At 49.5% G+C, this 20,475-nt stretch overlaps 2 protein-coding genes across 2 annotated transcripts in view; one reads left to right on the forward strand and one right to left on the reverse strand.

Annotated features, from left to right (window-relative positions):
• LOC135251959 (pyruvate carboxylase, mitochondrial-like) overlaps window positions 1-20,475 on the forward strand; it is a 133,168-nt gene that overhangs the window by 81,764 nt on the left and 30,929 nt on the right. The window lies entirely within an intron of this gene.
• On the reverse strand, window positions 296-16,877 carry LOC135251550 (leucine-rich repeat and fibronectin type-III domain-containing protein 4-like). Its single transcript, XM_064329111.1, has 4 exons — window positions 16,341-16,877; window positions 14,689-15,555; window positions 6,831-8,641; window positions 296-3,454 (listed from the first exon to the last, which is right to left on the reverse strand). Exons 3-4 carry the CDS (start codon window positions 8,615-8,617, stop codon window positions 2,311-2,313), a joined length of 2,931 nt encoding a protein of 976 aa, XP_064185181.1. The 5' UTR covers window positions 8,618-8,641; window positions 14,689-15,555; window positions 16,341-16,877; the 3' UTR covers window positions 296-2,310.

Here is a 20,475-nt window from a genome sequence, read left to right on the forward strand (position 1 = left end):
CAGACTCTGCCCCTCTCTCTCCTTCTCTGTCACACTCCCTTCCATCCTCTTAATGTCAGTACCTGCAGACGCGACACAAAATTAATTCATGGTCAGAATGATAAATACATGAATGTCTCAGCTGTTGGCAGCTGACACGTTGCTGTGTCCAATGCAATGTGACTTCAGACTTGTGGGTTTGTCGTATGCGGTTGACTGTGCAGTCTTTAAAAAAGCAAAGAGAGTCTTTGTTATTTGTCCTTGGCTAAGGTCAGTTATGGCAGGAATGACAAGAAAAGATTCACTGGCACTTGCGTGTATGTACATTATCTTTTAATGCTTTTACACTGAATGCACCTTGATAATTGATCATTTTTAGAATGTTGTCATATTCATTAGAATATCAAGTCAAGGTAACAATATTTACTTTGGCAAAATAAGATCAAAACAAAACGTAATTATTAGGATGATTATTAATATTATTGGCCTCTCTTTGTCTGGCTTTTCCTATACTGTGTGCACAATCTCTCCTCAATAATAGTAATAACAATCATATTAATTGCTTTATTGAAGATTATCTAAACAAATCACACTTCATTATCTAGTGAGTTCTGAAAACATTAAAAAAAATATTAATGGCAACAACATATTACAGTTCCATGTTTTATGTCATCCATCAAAAGTTCATTTTTCATCAAGTTTTTTTTCATCTGTAATGTTTCAAGTGTGCATCGCCTCTGTTCTTCTTTATTAAGAATATATTTATTTGTGTTTTCATTTTTGGGGGGAAATTTGGATTTTTGGTGCCCATTATTTCATATAATATATTATAAAATATCATGAAAGAAATCGAAATAGCACTTTACTTCAGGGTGTACTTTACTTTCAATAGACGTGCTTAAAACAACATCACTGCTTTGAACCTGTACATAAACATTCAAAGCAGCTTATTACATCTTCCATAGAACACTTGACGCTCTATGCCTGTCAGCAGTTATACACACATCTGTGAATGGTTGTAGACATGATGTCGTATCATGTATGCTACACAGGACAACCTAAAGTAAAGTATCTCCAAAGTCTGCTCTCTCGTGCCTGTTTGTGAATGTCGTGTCTCTCTATGGTGGTAGCATCCAGGTGTGACATCACGGAATGATTACCCTTGCATTGGGGGGTAATGACTCAGTTTGAGCACCCACCAGGTCTGGGTGGGAGAAAGGCGTCTAAAAACGAACCCGTTCTCCCTAAACGCTCCCTCACCCTGAATCATCCGCTCAACGTCCACATTCCCGACGTCACGTCTCTTACATCAAAGGTCACATTGTAATACTCTTTCCACCCCAACGCACATGAAGTGATTTCGCCTCCCATCACTCTTTCCGATTCCCACCCTCAGGGCAGACGTTTCCCATTCTCATGTCATTTCCTTTCAGTCGCGATTGACCGTAGGTTTCCTGTCAGCCGGCTCTCCCTCGAAAACACATTTTCCTGTCCCTACTTCCTGTTTCCTTTTTTGCACCAGACAAGCTGGCTGTAGCGGTCCCCACGTCCCCTCCAATCCGCTCCCACCTTCTTCACGTTCTCCTCTCCCCACTGCGGCTCTCTCGCTGATCACGGGCTTCCATTTCCAACATATCCTCTCCGTTCATCCACTCTTCCGCTGTCAAATTTGCTGGGAATCTCATCCCTTTTAGCCAACGCTAGAGCTAGACTTCCCTGCACTGCCTTTCTCTGCAGTTGGAAGTCCCACACACGCGTGTGCAATATCCTAGCCAGTAGATTCATTTGATGGACTTTTGAATGATCGGTGATGACTCAGCAGGTCCGGTATTTAATTCCCCGTGGTTTTCCTCCAAAATGTGCTGGCACATCTACCCTACGGCAAATCCCATCGGCACTGATCCCTTTCTTCTTTTTTTCTGAAGGTCCTTCCTTTATCTTTGTTTGTGTCTGTTGTTCACAATAGTGGTAGTTTAAGCTCTGGTTGTTTTGCCCCAAGCATCTGCTGCGGTCACTGGATTCATGAAATACTTATTTATATGGTCTCCCATCTATTTTTATCATTCCAGTTCTATCTTTGTGTGTCTCTCAAGTTTACACATTCAGCCTGTGCTTTTCTTCCTTCTCTTCCTCCAGTGTTCTCGCTCATTCTGGCTGTGTTCCACCTTTAACCTCACATCAGCAGACCATTGAAAAGGCATCATACAGATCCATACAGTATGCGCTTTATCCTGGGCTCTACCCGCCCAGATAGGTCCTCTTTTTCGTCACCTCTCTTCTCTTCCCCTCCCTGCTCATTCCTCTACGCTCTCCTCCATTCATCTGCCCCTTCTACACCACGCTTTCCTCCAGCTCCTCAGTGTTGGCCGGCGTAGCGGGGTTGGGGTTGGAGTTGGAGTTGGTGGTGTTGTAGGCGTGCAGGTACCTCCGGGCGTGCTGCGCGTGGCAGTCGTCGCTGCCGGCGGCGGAGGCGCTGGTGGCGGAGGCGCACTGGACCAGCATGCCGTGCAGCGACTGGCTGCGCCGCGTCCAGATCACGCTCAGCCGCTTGGCGTAGCTGTAGCAGGTGGTCGTGGCGATCTCGCCCATGTCGAAGGAGGAACTGCGCTTGGCTCGCAGGTGCCTGGGGTTGGGGCCGTGGGGGGGCGGGCTCTGGTAGGCGTGGGAGGAGTTCCAGCGGCCCCCTCCGCCCCGCTTGACCACCACGCCCCCTCCCACGCTGGACCGCCACTCTGTTACCTCCTCCCCGTACCCGCGCAGCGGGGGGGTCCTGGGGTCCAGGCCCCTGTCCCTGTCCCTGACGTGCCGTAGTTTTACCTGACGGGGCAACGTGGAGGACACACCCGAAGGGGTGTAGTACAGGGCCATTCTCTCAGTCTCAGGGGTGTACGGGGGGAGCTGCTTTTCCGAAACAGCCACCGTCAGGGCGGAACCACTCCCCCCCGCTGCTCTGTACAGATCCAGGTTCACTTTGGGCTTGGGGAGGGTTTTGGGCTTGGCTCGTGAAGGTGCTCCACCGCCCCCTCGCCCTCCCCCCCTCTGCTGGGGCAGAATCCCGTTGGGCACTACCACCATCATGACGCCCCCGCTCCCGTTGGTCTGAGAGTACACGTTGGTGCCCTTTGCCAGCGCTGAGGAAGAGGAGCCGGGGAGGCCACCTTCGTCGTTGTCGTCACACCCATCACCGGCGGTGCTGCAGACCCGATGGCGGACCATCATGGTGACGGTGAACACCAGCAGCGTCACCACCACCACCCCGCCCACCATGATGGTCAGGGTGCCGCCCAGGAAATGAGCGTGCAGCGAGCGGCATTCTGGGTAGTCGTCCTTGGTGCTGAACTGGGCGCAGCCCAGGACCTTGGTGGCGGCCAGCGAGGTGACGGTGTCGTCAAAGATGGCCAGAACGCACAGGCTGTAGTCCACGCCCGACACCAGGTTCTTCAGCAGGAAGCTGTTGCTGGTGGACGGCAGGATTCTGAGGGACAGGGAGGAAGAACAGAAAGGTGGTTGGTGTGCTGAGAGAAGGGGAGGGGAGGGGATGGGGAGGGGGGAGGGGGGAAGGGGAGGGGAGGGGGAGGAAAAGCAATCCTACGAACTACAGAAGCGAAATGGAATTCAGAGAAAATACGCAGCTCCTAATAACTAATGATTATGAATTAATTGCTTGGGGAGAAGGAAGGGCGGGTAGAGCTGCTCTTTTGAAGGAACTGCATTAGTCGGATAAATGTGGATGAAGGAGAAAATGATTAAAGGAATAACCAGTAATAGAGGGAGGCAGAAGGGGGTAGAGGCGTTTGAGGGAGGGGGAAGGTGGAGGTGAGAGGGCAGAGGTGGAGGGAATGTGAAGACAGGTGCTGATGACTTTCAAACACAATGGCTCCACATCCGAAAAACCATCTCCTATTCACACACAGCTATTTGCCCAGTAATAACTTAATTACTGTCCTGCCGCACCTGAGTGTCCACCGCTAGAAATGTGTTTTTTTTTTTTCTTTCACCGAAATGCTCTTAGTGCAGCTAAATTCAGTGCCCGCCATAAATGTGGTGCGCAGGTCCGCCGCTGATCATACGCAGATATTTAAAAGCAAATTAAAACATACTGGGCTACTCAGCGTGATTCATGGCTCACAGTACATTTGGCATTGAAGTATAATTGCCGGGTTCTCACTCTAAGGCCTTGAGTTATTTTCGTCCTGGCATTAACCCCAAACCCTCACCACATCCACTGCCCCGTCCTCTCTCTATTCCTGTTTCGCTCCTTCCCCATCTCTCTCTCTCTCTCTCTCTGCCAGAGTAATTCTGCCATTGGAGTTGGAATCTATTAACTGTGACTGCTTGTAAATTATGAGTCAGCAGGCAAGGTTACCCGTATTATTATTTTTCATATATTTAATGTATTTTTCCTGTGTCAATTAATGTTGTCGCTTCAGCACAAGCTCTTAAGAAGGGAAGAAATCTATACAAGATTAATATAAGGCAGTATATATAAACGTATGTGCATGCATGTGTGTGTGTGTGTGTGTGTATGTATTCATGCATTTCAGACTCGCTGTTCAGACTCGTATTTTGAGAGGCCATCCAATTAAAAACCCTGCATCCCTCCGCTTTGTGTGCTCCCAGAAAGAACCTTCAACTCTCCCTCTGCTATTGCTCAGAATATGCGAGTGTGTGACTGCGCGAGCGTGTGACTGCGCGAGTGTGTGACTGCGCGTGCGTGTGACTGCGCGAGTGTGTGACTGCGCGAGTGTGTGACTGCGCGTGCGTGTGACTGTGCGTGCGTGTGTGTGTGAGACCGACTGACTGCTACTGAGAGACAGGAATGCTTCGCAAGGTTGGCGACAGAGAAACAGCGATTATTAGAGATGCATGCAGACGGCAACGTGAGTTCTGGGAGTCAAAATGAACTGGGGCTGGAGTTTTTTTTTTTGCCTCTCCCTTTCATGCTTTCTTCAGTGCGTCTGTTTCTTCCCCTCAATCCTCTCATCCACCGAAACCTCTTTAGTCTCATCTCTCTCATCTTTCATCTCTTCACCCTCTTGAGTTCCACTTTTTTCTCTCCTTCCATCCCTCCCTCCCTCCCTCCATTTAGATTGTTATTGGGAGGGAATGTTTTTCTTTTGTCCCCAAAAGCCTCTACTTCCTGTGACTATGCAAACTGAAGATGGAGAGAAATAAATTAAAAAGCGGAAAAGGGGGCCTCTTTTTCATTCCCCTCTTCATCTCCCTCTGTCTGTCTCTCCCCCCTTCCTCTCCTGTTGCCTCTCCGGGTCTGTCAGCAGGACAGGTTGTGACACCCTCATTGGCCGTGCAGTTTAAGCTCGTTTAAGGACTTCATTATTCTCCCCCCAGAGTCGTCCGTCAGATTCTCTCTGTTCTCTCTCTTTTCTTCCCTTTCCGGCGGTCGTCTAGTTTGCAGTGGCCTCCATGCCCTGAATTCTCTCTCGCTGTCGATAAGGGATTAACATTTTCACGAAAATAAAACATTTATTTCTCCCAGGAATAGACACACGCTGCCCCGGGAATCCCAGGAAACCGGGCTTGTTTTTAAGGCATAAGCTATACAAGTAAAAACCCGTTGGTCATATTTCAATGAGCAGGACTGAAAAACAATGGAAAATATGCACACAGCAATGGGTTCCCAACCTTACATGTGGTGTCATTATTAAGGAAAAAGAACGCAATTTATCTTATTAATATTAAAATGTACATAATGTTAATATTAGAATGCACATAATATGAACTTCGGATGCAGCTTGAACTTCGCTAGCCAAGGTTCATTGTCTGGGATCTGTCTGTGCGAGAACAGCCTCATTGACTTGATGCTTAACATTAGTAAAAACCGAGACGGAACCCATGTTCGGTTAACGCATAGTTACGTGGTGGTGCGAGCTTAAGACAAATAATTATACTATACCTATACAGTTCAGATCACAGAACGTTTCTTTTAACGTTAAACGATGTGGTAGGTTCAGCAAAACAATATAATATTGATATAGTTTGTTTCGCAATTCGAATTCGTTGGCGAAGGTCTCGCATTGTAGCGAAGTAAATAGGCTATAGCCTATAAAACATTTGAGATTACTTTTTTGATTACTCACATTTCTTTTCAATGTGCATCGATGGACTCTGCATTCAAGCGATTTCTGATCTTTGTATGGAATTGTCTGCGGTCTGAAAACGCTCTCTCTGTCTGCGCGGATGTAGCCTGGATCGTGACAAGCACGTCAAACAGCTGTTGCAGATGTTATGAAATTAAACCGCACAAATAACGGCATTGGTGTAATCTAATGAGAAAATGTTTTCCCATTTCCCCGTTGTTATATTTCTCGGGAAACGTTGAATATAGTTTTGGCAGGGATCCCGTTTCCCGGTATTAAACCCTACTGTGAATCTGTCTCTCTCTTTTTTTTTTTTTTTGCTGGACTACACCCAGTCCCCTGCTACTGCAGTCATAGTCACTTATAATTAGTAAAATTAGTGTAATAGACACTATAAGGCTCAGATTTAGAGTGATTGTGCTTGTGGAGTCAACTGTTTATGAAAATGCACGTCCGTTAGCTAAATGGGCCTAAACATCTTCTGTTTACTAGTTAATCGTATTAATCTTGAGTAGTACCGCCACCATTATTTGTGTGTAAAGAACCATGAATGGAACTGCTAATTGCCATATTCAAGTCTGTAATTAACTGCTTTGTCTTTATTTTGCCAGTGCTTCATGTACTGTAGTATGTATGATGAGTAAGCACCTCCTGCTGGTGGACTGCTGCCTGTGCAGTTGTCTTGAGTGTGTATTAGTGCGTGACTTCACTATAACTGTGTTGTGTGCCTAAGTGGCCTTTGGGGGTGCTCACCTGTAGACCAGTGTCTCGTCGGCAGTGCAGTTGTATTGAATCTGGTACATCCACACCAGGTAGGCCCCCGAAGCCCTGCCCAGGTCCCAGCGTACCTGCGCTGAGGTGGACGTCACGCCCTGCACCCCCACCCTGTGCTCTGCGCTTCCCCTCCTGCCCTCCCCTGCGTTCTCCTCGTCCTCTTCCTCCTCCTCCTCCTCCTCCTGCTGCTCTTCCTGTGCTTCCTCTGCCGCCCCGCTGTCCCCATCTGCCGGAGCCGGGGCCACGCCCCCACCCGTCCCACCGGTCCCGCCTGCGGTCCCGCTGCCCCCGGTCTTCCCGGTGGTGATGTCGGAGGACCCCGGGTCCCGGCTGTTGACGAGCGAGACGGTCCCGTTGCCCCGGTGCGGCAGAGGGATGATCTTGAGGTCCACCAGGGCGGTGGCCTCCCCGGCCGCGTTGATGGCGATGCAGGTGTAGGCGCCGTCGTCCCGGGCGCGCGTCACCAGAAGGTCCAGCGTCCCGTTGCGGTAGGACGCCGTCCGGCTGGTGTTGGCCATGATGCGGTCGTCCGGGGACACCCAGTGGATGACGGGCTCGGGGTCGCCGATGGCGCGGCACTTGAGTGTGGCCCGCTGGCCCTCCAGCACCCACAGCTTGTGGGTGTGGCGGGTGATGAGCGGCGGCTCGCAGGTGAACTCCTCCTCAGGGATGGACCAGAAGTAGCGGCCGGCCAGGTGCGCGGGCGTGGCGCACGTCTCCATGTCGTCGCTGCGCACCAGCCGCCGCAGCCACAGCAGCTCGCAGTTGCAGTGCAGCGGGTTCCCGCCGAAGTTCAGGCTGGTCACCGCGTTGTAGGGGGTGGGGCTGACCACGCCCGTCTGCGAGCGAGCGAACAGCGGGTCGGGCGGCAGCGTCTGCAGCCGGTTGGAGGTCATGTCCAGGCGGGCCAGCTTGTAGAGCTCCCCGAAGGCGCCGTCCATGATGTGGTCGATGAGGTTGTGGTCCAGGTTGAGCGTGTGGAGGCTGGCCATGTTCTGGATGGCCTCCCACGGGACCTTGCGCAGGTTGTTGTAAGAGAGGTCCAGGTCCTCCAGGGTCAACAGGAAGTCGTCGAAGGCCTCGGCCGACACGTTGGTCAGCTGGTTGTTGTTGACGATGAGGTGCTGCAGGTTGAGGAGCCCGGCCAGGTCCCGGGGGCCCACGGTGGTCAGCCGGTTGCCGTCCAGGTGGAGCGAGCGAAGGCTCTCCAGGTCGGAGAAGGCCAGCGGCCGGATGGCGTGGATGGTGTTGCGGGAGAGCGTCAGGTCCACCAGGCCCGTCATGTTGGCGAAGTCGTCGCCGCCCACCTCGCGGATGAAGTTGTCGGCCAGCCGCAGCTCCACGGTGCGCCGGTCCACGTTGGGCGGCACGAAGAGGAGGCCCTTGTCGGCGCAGAGGGTGCTGAGCGATTCGGACAGGTTTCGGCACACACAGTGGAAAGGGCAGGCCGACACCATGCCCCAGGTCTCGCCCGCGCTCGCGCCCGGGACGCGCCCCAGCAGGGCGGGCAGCAGGCAGGCACAGGTCACCAGGGTCAGCCAGGGGACGGGGGGGAGGGGCCTAGTGGAGCCTCGCGCAGTAGGATAGGCACAGAGGTGGAGTGGCAGTTTGGGGGAGGGTTCCTGGAGGGCTGGGCTGGGACATTGTGGAGCAGGGGTATGAGCCACGGAGGTGTGTTGCTGCTGTGTTTTTTTGGAGAGGTTCTGTTGTTGTGTAAGGGACGGGTGTAATTTCCGGGAGGGGTGCTGGGGTGGGGTGTGTGGCATGGTAGAAGGGGGTTATCCACAGACCTGGAGAGAAACACAGAAAACAGCAGAAGAGATTAGCCTTTCCTGCCTCATTCCCTCCTTTAAAAGAACGACATTTTTCAAATATGACACAACGGCTACAAAACAATAGACAGATTTACGCATGTCATATTGGTCCGCACCGATGCCTCTATCACAAAGTCATGTGTAATTTTGTCACATGCTCTCTGTGTATCATGTAGTTTAGTGTGTGTGTGTGTGTGTGTGTGTGTGAGTGCACGCGGGTGCACACATGCATGCTTGCCCTTGTGATTGCCTTCATGCCCTAGGTCCAGTCAAGCCATGGCTGTCACAAACCAGCCTATGCCATAGAAAAGCGGGCTGCACAGCGGTGCAGCCACGTCGTCATCTACTTTGTGCTTTATAGTGCATGAAACGTGTGCATATGATTGGCAGCGCGTGTGCGGCGCAGTTTGCCACACAATGGCGCGCTGCAGCCCACCGCACTGGGGTCAGTGGGGTTCCTGCATTTGAGGGCGAGTAAAACTAGAGCACTCCAGGGAGCGCGGGGCGAGAGAGGGATTGCATTACATTAAGCCTCGCTGAACCAGCAAGCAACCTCTCTCTGAAACACTCCTGCAGAGAGGGAGAAAGAGAAAGAGGAAGAGGGAGAGACGTGAGGGGGAGAGAAAGAGATGGAGATGGAGGAGAGGACAGATTGAACCTGAGAGGACTGGTGGGGGGTCCTGTCAGGGGGGGGGGGGGGGTGGGCAGTTGGAAGCCAGAAAGAGGCAGGTGGAGGGCACGGAGGTGGCGGGTTGTGGGGAGAGAGGGAGAGAGGGAGATAGCGAAGGAGAGAAGGCCATGTTGTGCAGTGAAACCCAGCCCAGAAAGCGGCAGATGAGGGTGAAAAAAGCTGAACGGCAGAAAAGCTCTGGGATGTGAATGATCTTAATCACAAGTCTGACTCATGTCTTAGTCTCGCTCTTCTTCTGCCAGCTCCTTCTATCCCTGTTCTTCTTTCCTTTCGGTTCTGCCAGCTTTCTTATCTCCACTTCCATGCCTGTGTTCTGGCCTCTCTCTTTCCCTTCTCTTCCACTTCTCCTCTCCCATCCCTCTGTCCTTTCCCTTTAGCCACCGTACCCTCGTTCCCTCGTTCTCTTCTCTACCCTTGAGACGACCGCAGGGTGATGTAACAGTTACATTGTCCAGTTAGAGGTAATATATCCAAACTACGTCGTCCCCCCTTCTCGGTAACTGGATTCCACCTGAGAGTGCAGTTCTGGGAGAGAATCCATTTCCCTCTTTCATCGATCCGAACGATTGAGGGGAGTAACATGTCCTTCCTGTAGGTTTACATCTCCACCACCCCCCCCCCCTCCTCCTCCAGTCTCTCATTCCCCCCACCTCCTACCTCTCCCCTTCTGCTCTCTCCTCCTCGGTTCTCCTCCACCTTCCATTCTCCTCCACCTCCCACCTCCCGTCCTGCGTGAGCGCTCAATGTCTTTGAAGAGAAAGCAAGCGTGTCTGCGTCCACCTCACTGCCTCTGCGCAAGTGGGATCAGATAGTCTGCTGTGTTTTCATTTGTGGTTTATACTGTCTGTGGCCGCTTCGGTGTGGGTGTGTGTGTGTGCGTGTGTGTGAGAGAGAGAGAGAGAGAGAGATATTCTGAGATGTGGCTGAAACCTGCGTTGACTTTTTAATGCGTTTCTATGGTTGGCAGTCCATTTCCACGGTGACATATTTCTGCACTCTGCAGATTCTCTGGCCTGGCTGTCGACAGCTAAATGCCGCTGACTTCCTCCTGTTCATCTGTTACCGAGATGACAAACAACGCCGCGTGAGCCATTTAGGAGTGCACTGGCACTGACAGCATCGTCTTAGAGTGCATTTCATATCAGCATATCGGTGACTTACTGCGTGCGTTGGATATATGGGGGGGGTTACACTATAGTTTGAGTTACAACCGGATTCACTTTGCTATTGGCTATTGATTTGCCTTTGAATGGTTTTGAGTGATGTTTGAATCGTAGCCATCGTGTAACTGCTTTATGGGTCAGCACTTAACTTTTAATGCAGAATATTGATACGGTGCCATTTGAAATGAGTTTGCGTATTTGCGTATGGGCGTGGAGTGCGCAGTCGTAAACACTGCAGTGGATGCAGCTGTGAAATGTGTGCGTTTTTCTATTTGTGCAGATTTCTTTGTGGGGTCGTGTGTGCTTACATTTGTATTTACAGATTTAATGGATATTTCTTTTAGTTTCTCTTCGTACTTGGTACTGAATATTGCAGAATACTTTGCCGTTTCCAGCAAATCCAAAGATATTGAATTTGTGGCTAAGGCAGTCCATGGGGTTAAGGGGCTAACATTCAGTGCTAAGTCCAACGTGTCACATTTCCCATGGTGTCTTGGTGTATGCCGGCGAGTGGAAGAACAGAATGTGACATTTTACGGCAATTTAATTTTGCTAAATCACCTCAGTGCACATGTTTGAGGCAAGAAATGTTTGCACTTTGAGTAATGACAATAAAAGCAATTGGTAAGTAATGATGGGCTATATTTTTCTGCGCATTAATTTTGTGTATTTATATCATCGGAGAAAATGGCAAGAGTTAATTGCCCATGAACGTTTTCTGTTTTACGGCGTTTTATTTGTGAGTTCGCTCCTGCCCACACAGAACCATATGCAAACACATCCATGCACACAAGCGCACACGCACACACACACACACACACACACACACACGGACTCGCACAAAGACACATGTGCACGCAGCCTCTCTTCGTTGTTCTTTTTCCTATTTCTTTCTCTTCGTTTTCTTCAAGGCCACTCTGTCCATGTTTTGAGCACCATGGGAGTTTACAGGTACATTTCCTGCAGAATTGTCCTCTCTTTGTCACTGTTGTGCCAAGATAACTTACACACACACACACATGCTCGCCCACACACATACACTTACTCACCCATCTATCTTGTACCTCTCTCCCTCTATCTGCTATCTAGACTGTCTATCAATAAAGTCTGTACCTCTCTCTCCCTGTCTCTCTCTGATAGATATGAGCCCCCCAATTAGTGGGATAAGACAGACACCTAATGACAGGAGTGTGATATCACAGAAAGGCACAGAGAGGACATGGTGAGAGAGAAAAGTGCAGTGATATTTCCAAAGATATGGGTGCATAAATGCTGCTGGAATAGAGCTGTGGTGGCTGCAGTCTCTCTCTCTCTCTCTCTCTCTCTCTCTCTCTGTCTGTCACAGAAGGGGGTCATTATGTCTGTGATTAAATGAGAGACAGATAGAGGAAACGATATATGAGAGAAGGATGTGCAGAGCCAAACGATCTGAAGAAAGGGATGAGGAGAAGCGGCAAGGGAAACAGGATGCCAAGGGATATGGGAGGAGTTAGAAGATCTGAGCAGAGTAATGGGTGTGGGCTTTGAGCAGACTTTACACACTTTTCCCTGAGGTGCGCAACCAGTTTCAAACCAAGACCACCGCTATTAATAAAACTGCATCCCAGCCCTGACCCTGACCTGACCCTGCACTAATACAGTCTCCTCTCTCTCTCTCTCTCTCTCTCTCTCTCTCTCGTCTCACGCAGTGTCTCACCATGGCCTGCAGGCCTATTACCACAGTGTTTTAGAGCCGCTTCCTTCTGCTTTGACACCAATACACAGTGTGTCTTAACCTCTTTTCGTTGACCCGAGTACTCCCGTTCTTTCACACCTGTCCCTTTTTGCTGCCTGTCTTCCTCCTTTCTCCCACCCCTCTTTTTCACCCCAGTCTCTCTTCCTTTCCCCTCTCCTCTCTTCCCTTCCCTTCCCTGCTCTCTTCTCCCCATCTGTCTCTCTGTGTTCTTCTTCTTCTTCCCTCCTCTCCACTTCTCCTCTGTCCCATACCGGGGAGAGTAGGGATGCGTAATAAGGCAAAACGGTCTTCCAGGCCTTGTAATGTCAGTCTGCTGCCATGTTGCTTTGTAACATGGTTTCTGTTACTGGTTTTTTTTACACTTGCGTGGAGCAGGAAACAGAAGAACAAAGTGTGCTTTCATTTCATCGAAGGAAAGCCGAAGAGAGGTATCCCCGGGCAGCCGAGGTCCTGGGCAGGTTTTCGCAGAAAAATGAGCGGCGGGTCAGGGAGCACCGTGGGCCAATCGTTTGGTGGCACACGACGTCCGGCCTCCACCGTGGCTCCACCCACCCCAAACCCCCGCGCGGTTTACGTTGCCACTCTCCTCATCGCTCTCGGCCAGTGTAAATAAGGCATTAGTGTGGACGTGTTAATACAGGCGCATTACTCCTCTCCCTGTCTGAAGGCGGGGCTGGCCGGTGGGTGGCGCTTGATTAATGAGCTCGGTTAAATGTGCATTTATCAACCACATCCTTTTAAGAGTTTGTAGAATCAAACACTTAATCTTGGGCCGGTGATCGATAGACTGACACAGCCGATTTAGTCGATTGCGTGATAAGTGTGCGCGGGCTGTCCCTGCCGTGAGCATTCATTCTTCAATCAGTTGACCAATCAGGTCGGGGAACCTGGTGCACTTCCCTCGTTTTGAGAAGATGACATGTGGGCTGAACCACACACACACACTCAGTCATGTTCACGCTCAATCACACACACGCGTACACACGACACTGCAGACAGATGGATGACATTTAACATGTTATCCATCTATCTGCAGATACATAGATAGAGAGAGAGAGATAGATAGATAGATAGATAGATAATCCCTGTAATAATTAAAGGGAGTTTCAGGAAAGAAGTAAGGCAAACAAATTAAATATGTTCGGTCATTAGCGGCGGCAGCGGGCTCCCTGCCTGCTCTCTGAAGCTGTGGTGTGTGACGTTCCTGCACAGTTTGTTCTCCTGCACTACGGCTCTCTGTTCTTCAATAGCACCCTGATAACACATAATTAGCTTATCATTACATTTACATACTGCCTGAAACTAGCTGTACGGGGAGAGGGGGGAGGGGAAGGGGAAGGGGGGGGGCGCTTGGGCGAGGCGACGGTGTGCGGCGCGATATCTGCGCCGGCTCCTTCCATCACGCGCTACGCTTCGAGACGCTTCCGACATGACCCACCGAAAATAAAGGGAAACGGCGCTGTGTCGAATTAGGGCTGATCCGATGCGCTGCTCCGATACCTTTGTGACTGCTTATCACTGGCTTTTTTTCCTTTTTTTTTTTCTTTTTCTCGAGGGTTGCAATATGTCAAGGTGTCTGTGTGTGTGCGTGTGCGTGTGCATGTGCGTGCGTGTGTATGTGCGTGAGTGTGTGTGTTCCTTCCCTTTCCTGTCCGCCCATGTGCTTTGATGTGACGCTCAAATCAGAATCACGGGGGGGGGGGCTGTAAGTGCTCTCTGATTGCATTGCTCCCCGCTCACCTTGTTCTGTTTGTGTGGCTCTTACGTAAGCGCTCCACCGCGCGACGCGCTCAGCAGGCCCGGGTTCGTACGCGAACGCGTTCGTGCGAGACCCAGGGGGTCGGGAGACGAGATCGAAATAGAAAGTACCCCCGGGAGGGGGGGGGGATACAAACGCGGCCCATAAATAATAATGCACGCGCGCGCCGCCGCTCAAATTCGAGTCGTACCAGCGGATTCGTTAGCGTTTACGATCGGCGTGCGTTCGCCCGTCTGCGTGTGCCCGAGCGCGCGCCTGCGTCGACGTGGCTCCTCCTCTTCCTCGGCCCGTTTGCGCACACGCGGCTGCATGTGTAACGGGGAGTGGGTGCTATTGATAGCGCGCGTCTGTGCGTGCGTGGGCGGAGGTGATGTTCGACTGCAGCCGGACGATCGCGGTACATGCGCTCACCATGTCTCTGCGGCCTGAGCATTTGACACAGCCCACAGATGCGGGGCCAGGTGTGTGTGTGTGTGTGTGTGTGTGCGTGTGTGTGTGTGGGGTTTTGTTTGTGTGCGCGCATGTTTTCATGTACATGTGTGTGTGTGTGCATTAATGTGTATGTGTGTGCGTGTGTGTTTGGGTGTGCATGTGTTGATGTGTGTGTGTGTGTGTGCTAATGTGTGTACACACACAAATAATACATAAAAATAACAAGCAGCTAATATACTGTACCTTCAGTGTCTGTGTGAGGCCAGGGTTGGAATCAGCTCTGCATTTCAGTCAGGGGAAAGGGGTGCATGTTTAGATCCACCCCAAATCATTGAAGATTCCAGTTTCACAGAAACATGAAAACCTGCTATTTTGGCTGGGGTGACGTTGAGGATTTTATAAGTGTCTTTTTTTTTTCTGCAGGGCGAAAGATTTTTTCCCTTTTTAAAAACAGTTTGCCAATGGAAAACTGCGATGGAAAGTTGTGCTTTAAGCTGGGCTTTTTTCACATTTAAGCAGCAAGGACCGGTCGCTCTTCGCCTGCCCTAACTGTGGAGACGTTCACGTGAACACGGCGTGCCCTCTGTCACAGTCACGGTGCTGGGGAGCGGGCGTCGAATCCCGCCGCGTGGCACTCCCCTCTCAGGCGCGATATTTTCCGCATCTTTTCTGTCCTCTTCTCGTCTCCCTCCCTTCCAGCTCCGTTCATGTGCCCCGGATTCGCCGCGCTCCTTCTTTCACGCGCTCCGCTTCGCTCCGACGGCCGACGCTGGTCCCTCGCCCCTGTTCATCCCTTTTGTTCTGCCCACTTACGTTCTGGAGATCAAAGAGTACGATCTGCTGCCGGTCCTCTCCATCGCCCAGCCAATCCCCAAACTCTGTCTCATCTGCCTGGCTTCTCATTCACCCCCTCCCCTTCCTGAGGAGCCGAGGAGGGCGCCTGGACAACGATCCCAGGAAGAGCAGGGGTGACAGCGTCGCCGCGGAAACAGCCGGATCGGGCTCGCCAGCGTCGGAGGCATGGATAGGGACGGGAGGCTGATGGAGATGGTGATGGGGGGGCGGGGGCGGGGGGGGATGCTAGGAGGGAGAGGGTGGGCCTCCGGCAAACTGGGAAAAAAAAAACAGACAGGTCCTCAGGAATTCTGAAGAGTCACATCAGAGTAACTCTAGAAAGAGGAGTCCTCTCGAGAAATCAGAAGCGTCAGTTATTTTTTTCTCCTCCATTATCAGCGCATCATTCCCCCCTTAGTCGTGCCCTCCCTCTTCCTCTGTTTCTTTCTGCCCTCCCTAGGAGTCACCATCCATCTGTCTATCTGATCTTCAGCGTGTCTGTCTCTCCACCTGTCCGTCACTGGCTATAATCTCCTCAGTCTCCAACTTAACACCTTGCAGTGCGCAGACAATGGGAAGGTGCATTATTTGATTCTATCAGCAGTATACATAAGGACACACCAGTCCCATTTAGCAGTAGTCAGTCACTGTATAACGCCTGAAATGCTTGCAGAACTTTGAGCCTGTCAGTCACATTTTAATTGAATCTCCCCTTAAACCCCCACCTCAAAGCAAACAATCCAATTACACGCCTTTTAAATCTCTTGTAGTCAGTAGATTTGGAGGGGTTTAAAAACGTGTCTGGCTTGTCATCTGTCTGCGGATGGACAGGCACACGTCTGTGGAACATTTATTTTTCTGCTTCCCTCTTTCACTCTCCTTCCCTCTAACTGAAAACAGAATGTTTTTCTTATCCTTCCCCCGCCTTCACTGAATTTAGTCCTATACATTCAAACCCCCCCCCCCCCCCTTCCCCACACACACACACATACATCCATCCCCACCCTCAACTCTGTCCTTCACAGCATACAGAGCATAGAGACAAACAGACACTCACAAACCTAGTTTTGTTGCTTGGGCAGCCTGTGTGTCATCATCTTCTCCTGTGAGACCGGCACTGTTTCCCTCAAAAAGATGCTTCCTTCTCCCTCTCGCACGCACTCCCCGTCTCTCTGACCAGCAGAACCGCTCTGTGTTCCTCCAGAGGAGAGACCAGTTTGATTTCGACTGTCCTGCTCTCTCCAGCAGATTCTGCTCTTAGTAGCTTAAGTCATTTTAATCCAGCACACAGGTACTAAGACGGATGACAGGAGGAAAAGACATTCGTGTAGCCTCGCAGATCTTTTGTAGAGAAAACAGTTGCTCTTGTAATACTCCTGTCCTTTCCAAAAGGTTGCTTTTTTTACCTCCAATCATCTGTTTCTGTTGCACTCTCTCTTTTTACCTCAGCCTCTCATCCTCTTCTTTCCTGTGAGAAGTGAGTGTGTGATTTGTGGCTTTTGGTGCAGAGAGCGAGAGAGTGTGACTGTGCAATGTGTGTCCGCTACACTGACTGAGGCAGAGAGGGAGAGCGAGCGAGTGAGCGAGGGAGGGAGGGAGGGAGGGAGGGAGATGGAGAGAGGGAGGGGTGGGGGAGAGAGAGAGCGAGCCAGCGAGAAAGCGCCTCAAGCAGCGGGACTGGCTTGAGAGAGGGAAAGAAAGAGAGAGGAGGAGAGCAGAGAGAGGAGAGACGGATTGAAACGGAGAAGGGGAGGAAGGAGGGAGAGATAAGCGCGGCAGAAGGGAAAGAGGAGAGGGACGCTCCGCGTCAGCGGGAGATGAAAAGACTTCAAACGCGCGGCGCGCGGCTGCTCCCCGCCGCGCCGGCGCTGCCTAATTGTGCCGTTTGGAGGAGTCGGCGCGCCGGGGCCGTCCGCGCCAGCGCGCACGCGTCCGTCCCCGGCTCGTCCCGCTGGCCTCCGTCTGCTTGCGCGAGCGGCGGGGACCTGAGAGACCAGCGCAGATGGGCCGTCTGAGACGCCCAACGGCGCTCTGGGACTTTTCTGTTCTTAAACTCTGCGCTGCCGAGTTAGTGCAGGCTAATGTACAGGTGGCCCCGTCAGGCTGAACGCCGCGGCGTGTTTCGCAGACGTGCACAAGAGAGTGAGATTAGCATTCACTATTCCCATGCGTCGTCCGTTAGCTTCCACAGTTTTCTTTTTTACATTGCTTTCTGGGTTGGTGTGTTTTTAGGTGAGAGGAGTGAGTCAGTTCCATCTTGGCAGACGCTGGGGCTATATATAGAGAGATACTGAGTCAACGCACACAGTGTAACACACACTCTCAAACACAGAGAGGTACACACATCCTGTACCAAGCCGCAATTCACAAATCTGTTCACAGTACAGATTTTTGTATATGACTTCTGATCATTGCAACAGGCACACGCGATTGTTCGTCTAATCGTTTCTCACTCTCCAAATTACAAATGCTACTTGTAGCTGCAAAAGATATGACATTTGGAAATGTTATAGTACTGCACTCAACTTTACTTTGAATTGGGGTGTTGAAAAGCAATTTTGATTTATAGACTTTTTTAAATTAAGTTTTTCATCAAGTGTTCTCAAGCCAATGCCTTGGCACTAATGCCTAGCCAAGCCAACATCACTCAATTTTAAAAAACCTTTGAAAATTGTTTGGAAATTTTGCTGTTGCGTTAACATTTTCGCATAGTTTCATATTACATTACATTCACAGTTACATATAATTTATGATGCTAAGTTTAGTCTGTACTGACATGATGTTATGTACATACATTTATTTTCGAATAGTTTCATTCATAAATTATACGTATGCTAAGTTTAGTCTGTACTGACATGATGTTTTATGTACATACATTTATGAAAGGCCTTAAACTTAATTACACCAACCAGTTTTATGAAAATATATACACAATGCAGCATGTTAAAGTGCTGAAATACAACGAAATGCAAGCAATTGAAGTAACAATTTTAATAATTAATGAAGTAGCACTTTAGAATGACTAATAAAATCTGCTATGGATATGGTGAAAAGCAATGCAAATTAAAAGTAATAAGGGAAATTAAACCAACCGAAATATAATAAGAATTCAAGCAAAGGACATGGGAGGAATATTGTTTAATGAGGTTTGTTTTATTATTCATGCCAATTATATTAATGTCTCATATTGTTGGACAAGTAATTTGCCTCTGGGAAGCGGTTGAAGAGAAGTCGAGGTTTAGTCAGAGAAGAGCAGGCAAATGAAAGTTAGTCTGCCTTTAAATTTTGATCTCAGGGGACAGTGATGCATGAGGCCATGAGGATGAACAGTAACAGTGCTGAACACAGCAAGATGGAAGATTCTGAGGCTTTGCAGCCAAGTTGAGCATGAATTGGAGAGACGGAGGAGGAGGGAAGAGAGCTTTGGAGTACTGTGGGAAGTGAGGAAGAGCTAGAGAGGACAGCGTAGTTAAAAGCCTTATGACATACGGCACTTTGGGAGCTCAGCGATGTGAAACCCTGCCGGTACAAGAAATGAGTCTGGGCAACGAGCTGTGCAGAATATTCTGTACGATGGACATACAGTCCCCTCCAAAAGTATTGGAACAGCAAGGTCAATTCCTTTGTTTTTGCTATACACTGAAGACAATTGAGTTTGAGGTCAAAAGATGTACATGAGATGGCAGATCCGAATTTCAGCTTTTATTTCCTGGTATTTTTATCTAGATTTGTTAAACAACTTAGAACATATCACCTTTTGTATCAGACAACCCAATTTTTAGGTGAGCAAAAGTATTGGAACATGTGACTGACAGGTGTTTCTTGTTGCCCAGATTTGTCCTGTTAGATTGATTGGTTAAACAATAAATAGTTCTGAATGTCTACTCTTGGTTTTAGCCTTGGTTTTTGCCTGTGAAAACTGCATTTGTGTTATAAAAGATAAACTAACATGAAGACCAGAGAGCTGTCTTTGGGAGAAAAGCAAGCTTAGGAAAGAGGGGAAATCGATCAGAGCCATTGCACAAACATTGGGGATAGCTACCGAGCAACAGATATCGAACAGGTCGACCAAGGAAAACAACAGCAGTTGATGACAGAAACATTGTGAAAGCTGTGAAGCAAAACCTCAAAACATCAGTCAGTGACATCACAAACAATCTCCACAGGACAGGGGTGAAGGTATCTCAATCAACTGTTCGAAGAAGACTTAGAGAGCAGCAATATAGAGGCTATACCACAAGATGCAAACCACCCATCAGTAGTAAGAATCGGAAGACGAGACTACAATTTGCAAAGAAGTACAGAGATGAGCCACAAAAGTTCTGGAACAAAGTTTTATGGACTGATGAGACCAAGATTAACCTCTACCAAAGTGATGGAAAGGCCAAAGTGTGGAGAAAGAAGGGATCTGCTCATGATCCAAAACATATAAGCTCATCTGTGAAGCACGGTGGAGGAAGTGTCATGGCTTGGGCTTGCATGGCTGCTTCTGGAGTGGGCTCACTAATCTTTATTGATGATGTAACTCATGATGGTAGCAGGATGAATTCAGAAGTCTACAAAAACATTCTGTCTGCCAACTTACGGAGAAATGCGTCCAAACTAATTGGGAGGAACTTCATCATGCAGCAAGACAATGACCCAAAACACACTGCCAACACAACAAAGGATTTCATTAGGGAGAAAAAGTGGAAGGTTTTAGACTGGCCAAGTCAATCACCAGACCTTAACCCAATTAAGCATGCATTTCACCTCCTGAAGAGGAGATTGAAGGGAAAAACCCCCCAAAACAAACAAAAACTGAAAGAGGCTGCAGTAAAAGCCTGGAAAAGCATCACAAAAGAAGAATGCAACAGTTTGGTGATGTCAATGGGTCGCAGGCTTGATGCAGTTATTGCAAGCAAGAGATATGCTACCAAATATTAAGAGTTATTTGCTTTCATTTACTTAAATACTCTCTGTTCCAATACTTTTGCTCACCTAAAAATTGGGTGGTCTGATACCAAAGGTGCTATGTTCTAAATAGTTTAACACATCTAGGTGTAAATACCAGGAAATAAAAGCTGAAATTCTGAACTTTTGTCTCATGTTCATCTTTTTATCTCAACCCCAAATGTATTCAGTGTATCGCAAAAACAAAGGAATTGGTCTTGCTGTTCCAATACGTTTGGAGGGGACTGTATACTGTAAGTCCAT

This window comes from Anguilla rostrata, chromosome 3 (genome assembly GCF_018555375.3).
Source record: "Anguilla rostrata isolate EN2019 chromosome 3, ASM1855537v3, whole genome shotgun sequence".
NCBI classification, from domain to species: Eukaryota; Metazoa; Chordata; class Actinopteri; order Anguilliformes; family Anguillidae; genus Anguilla; species Anguilla rostrata.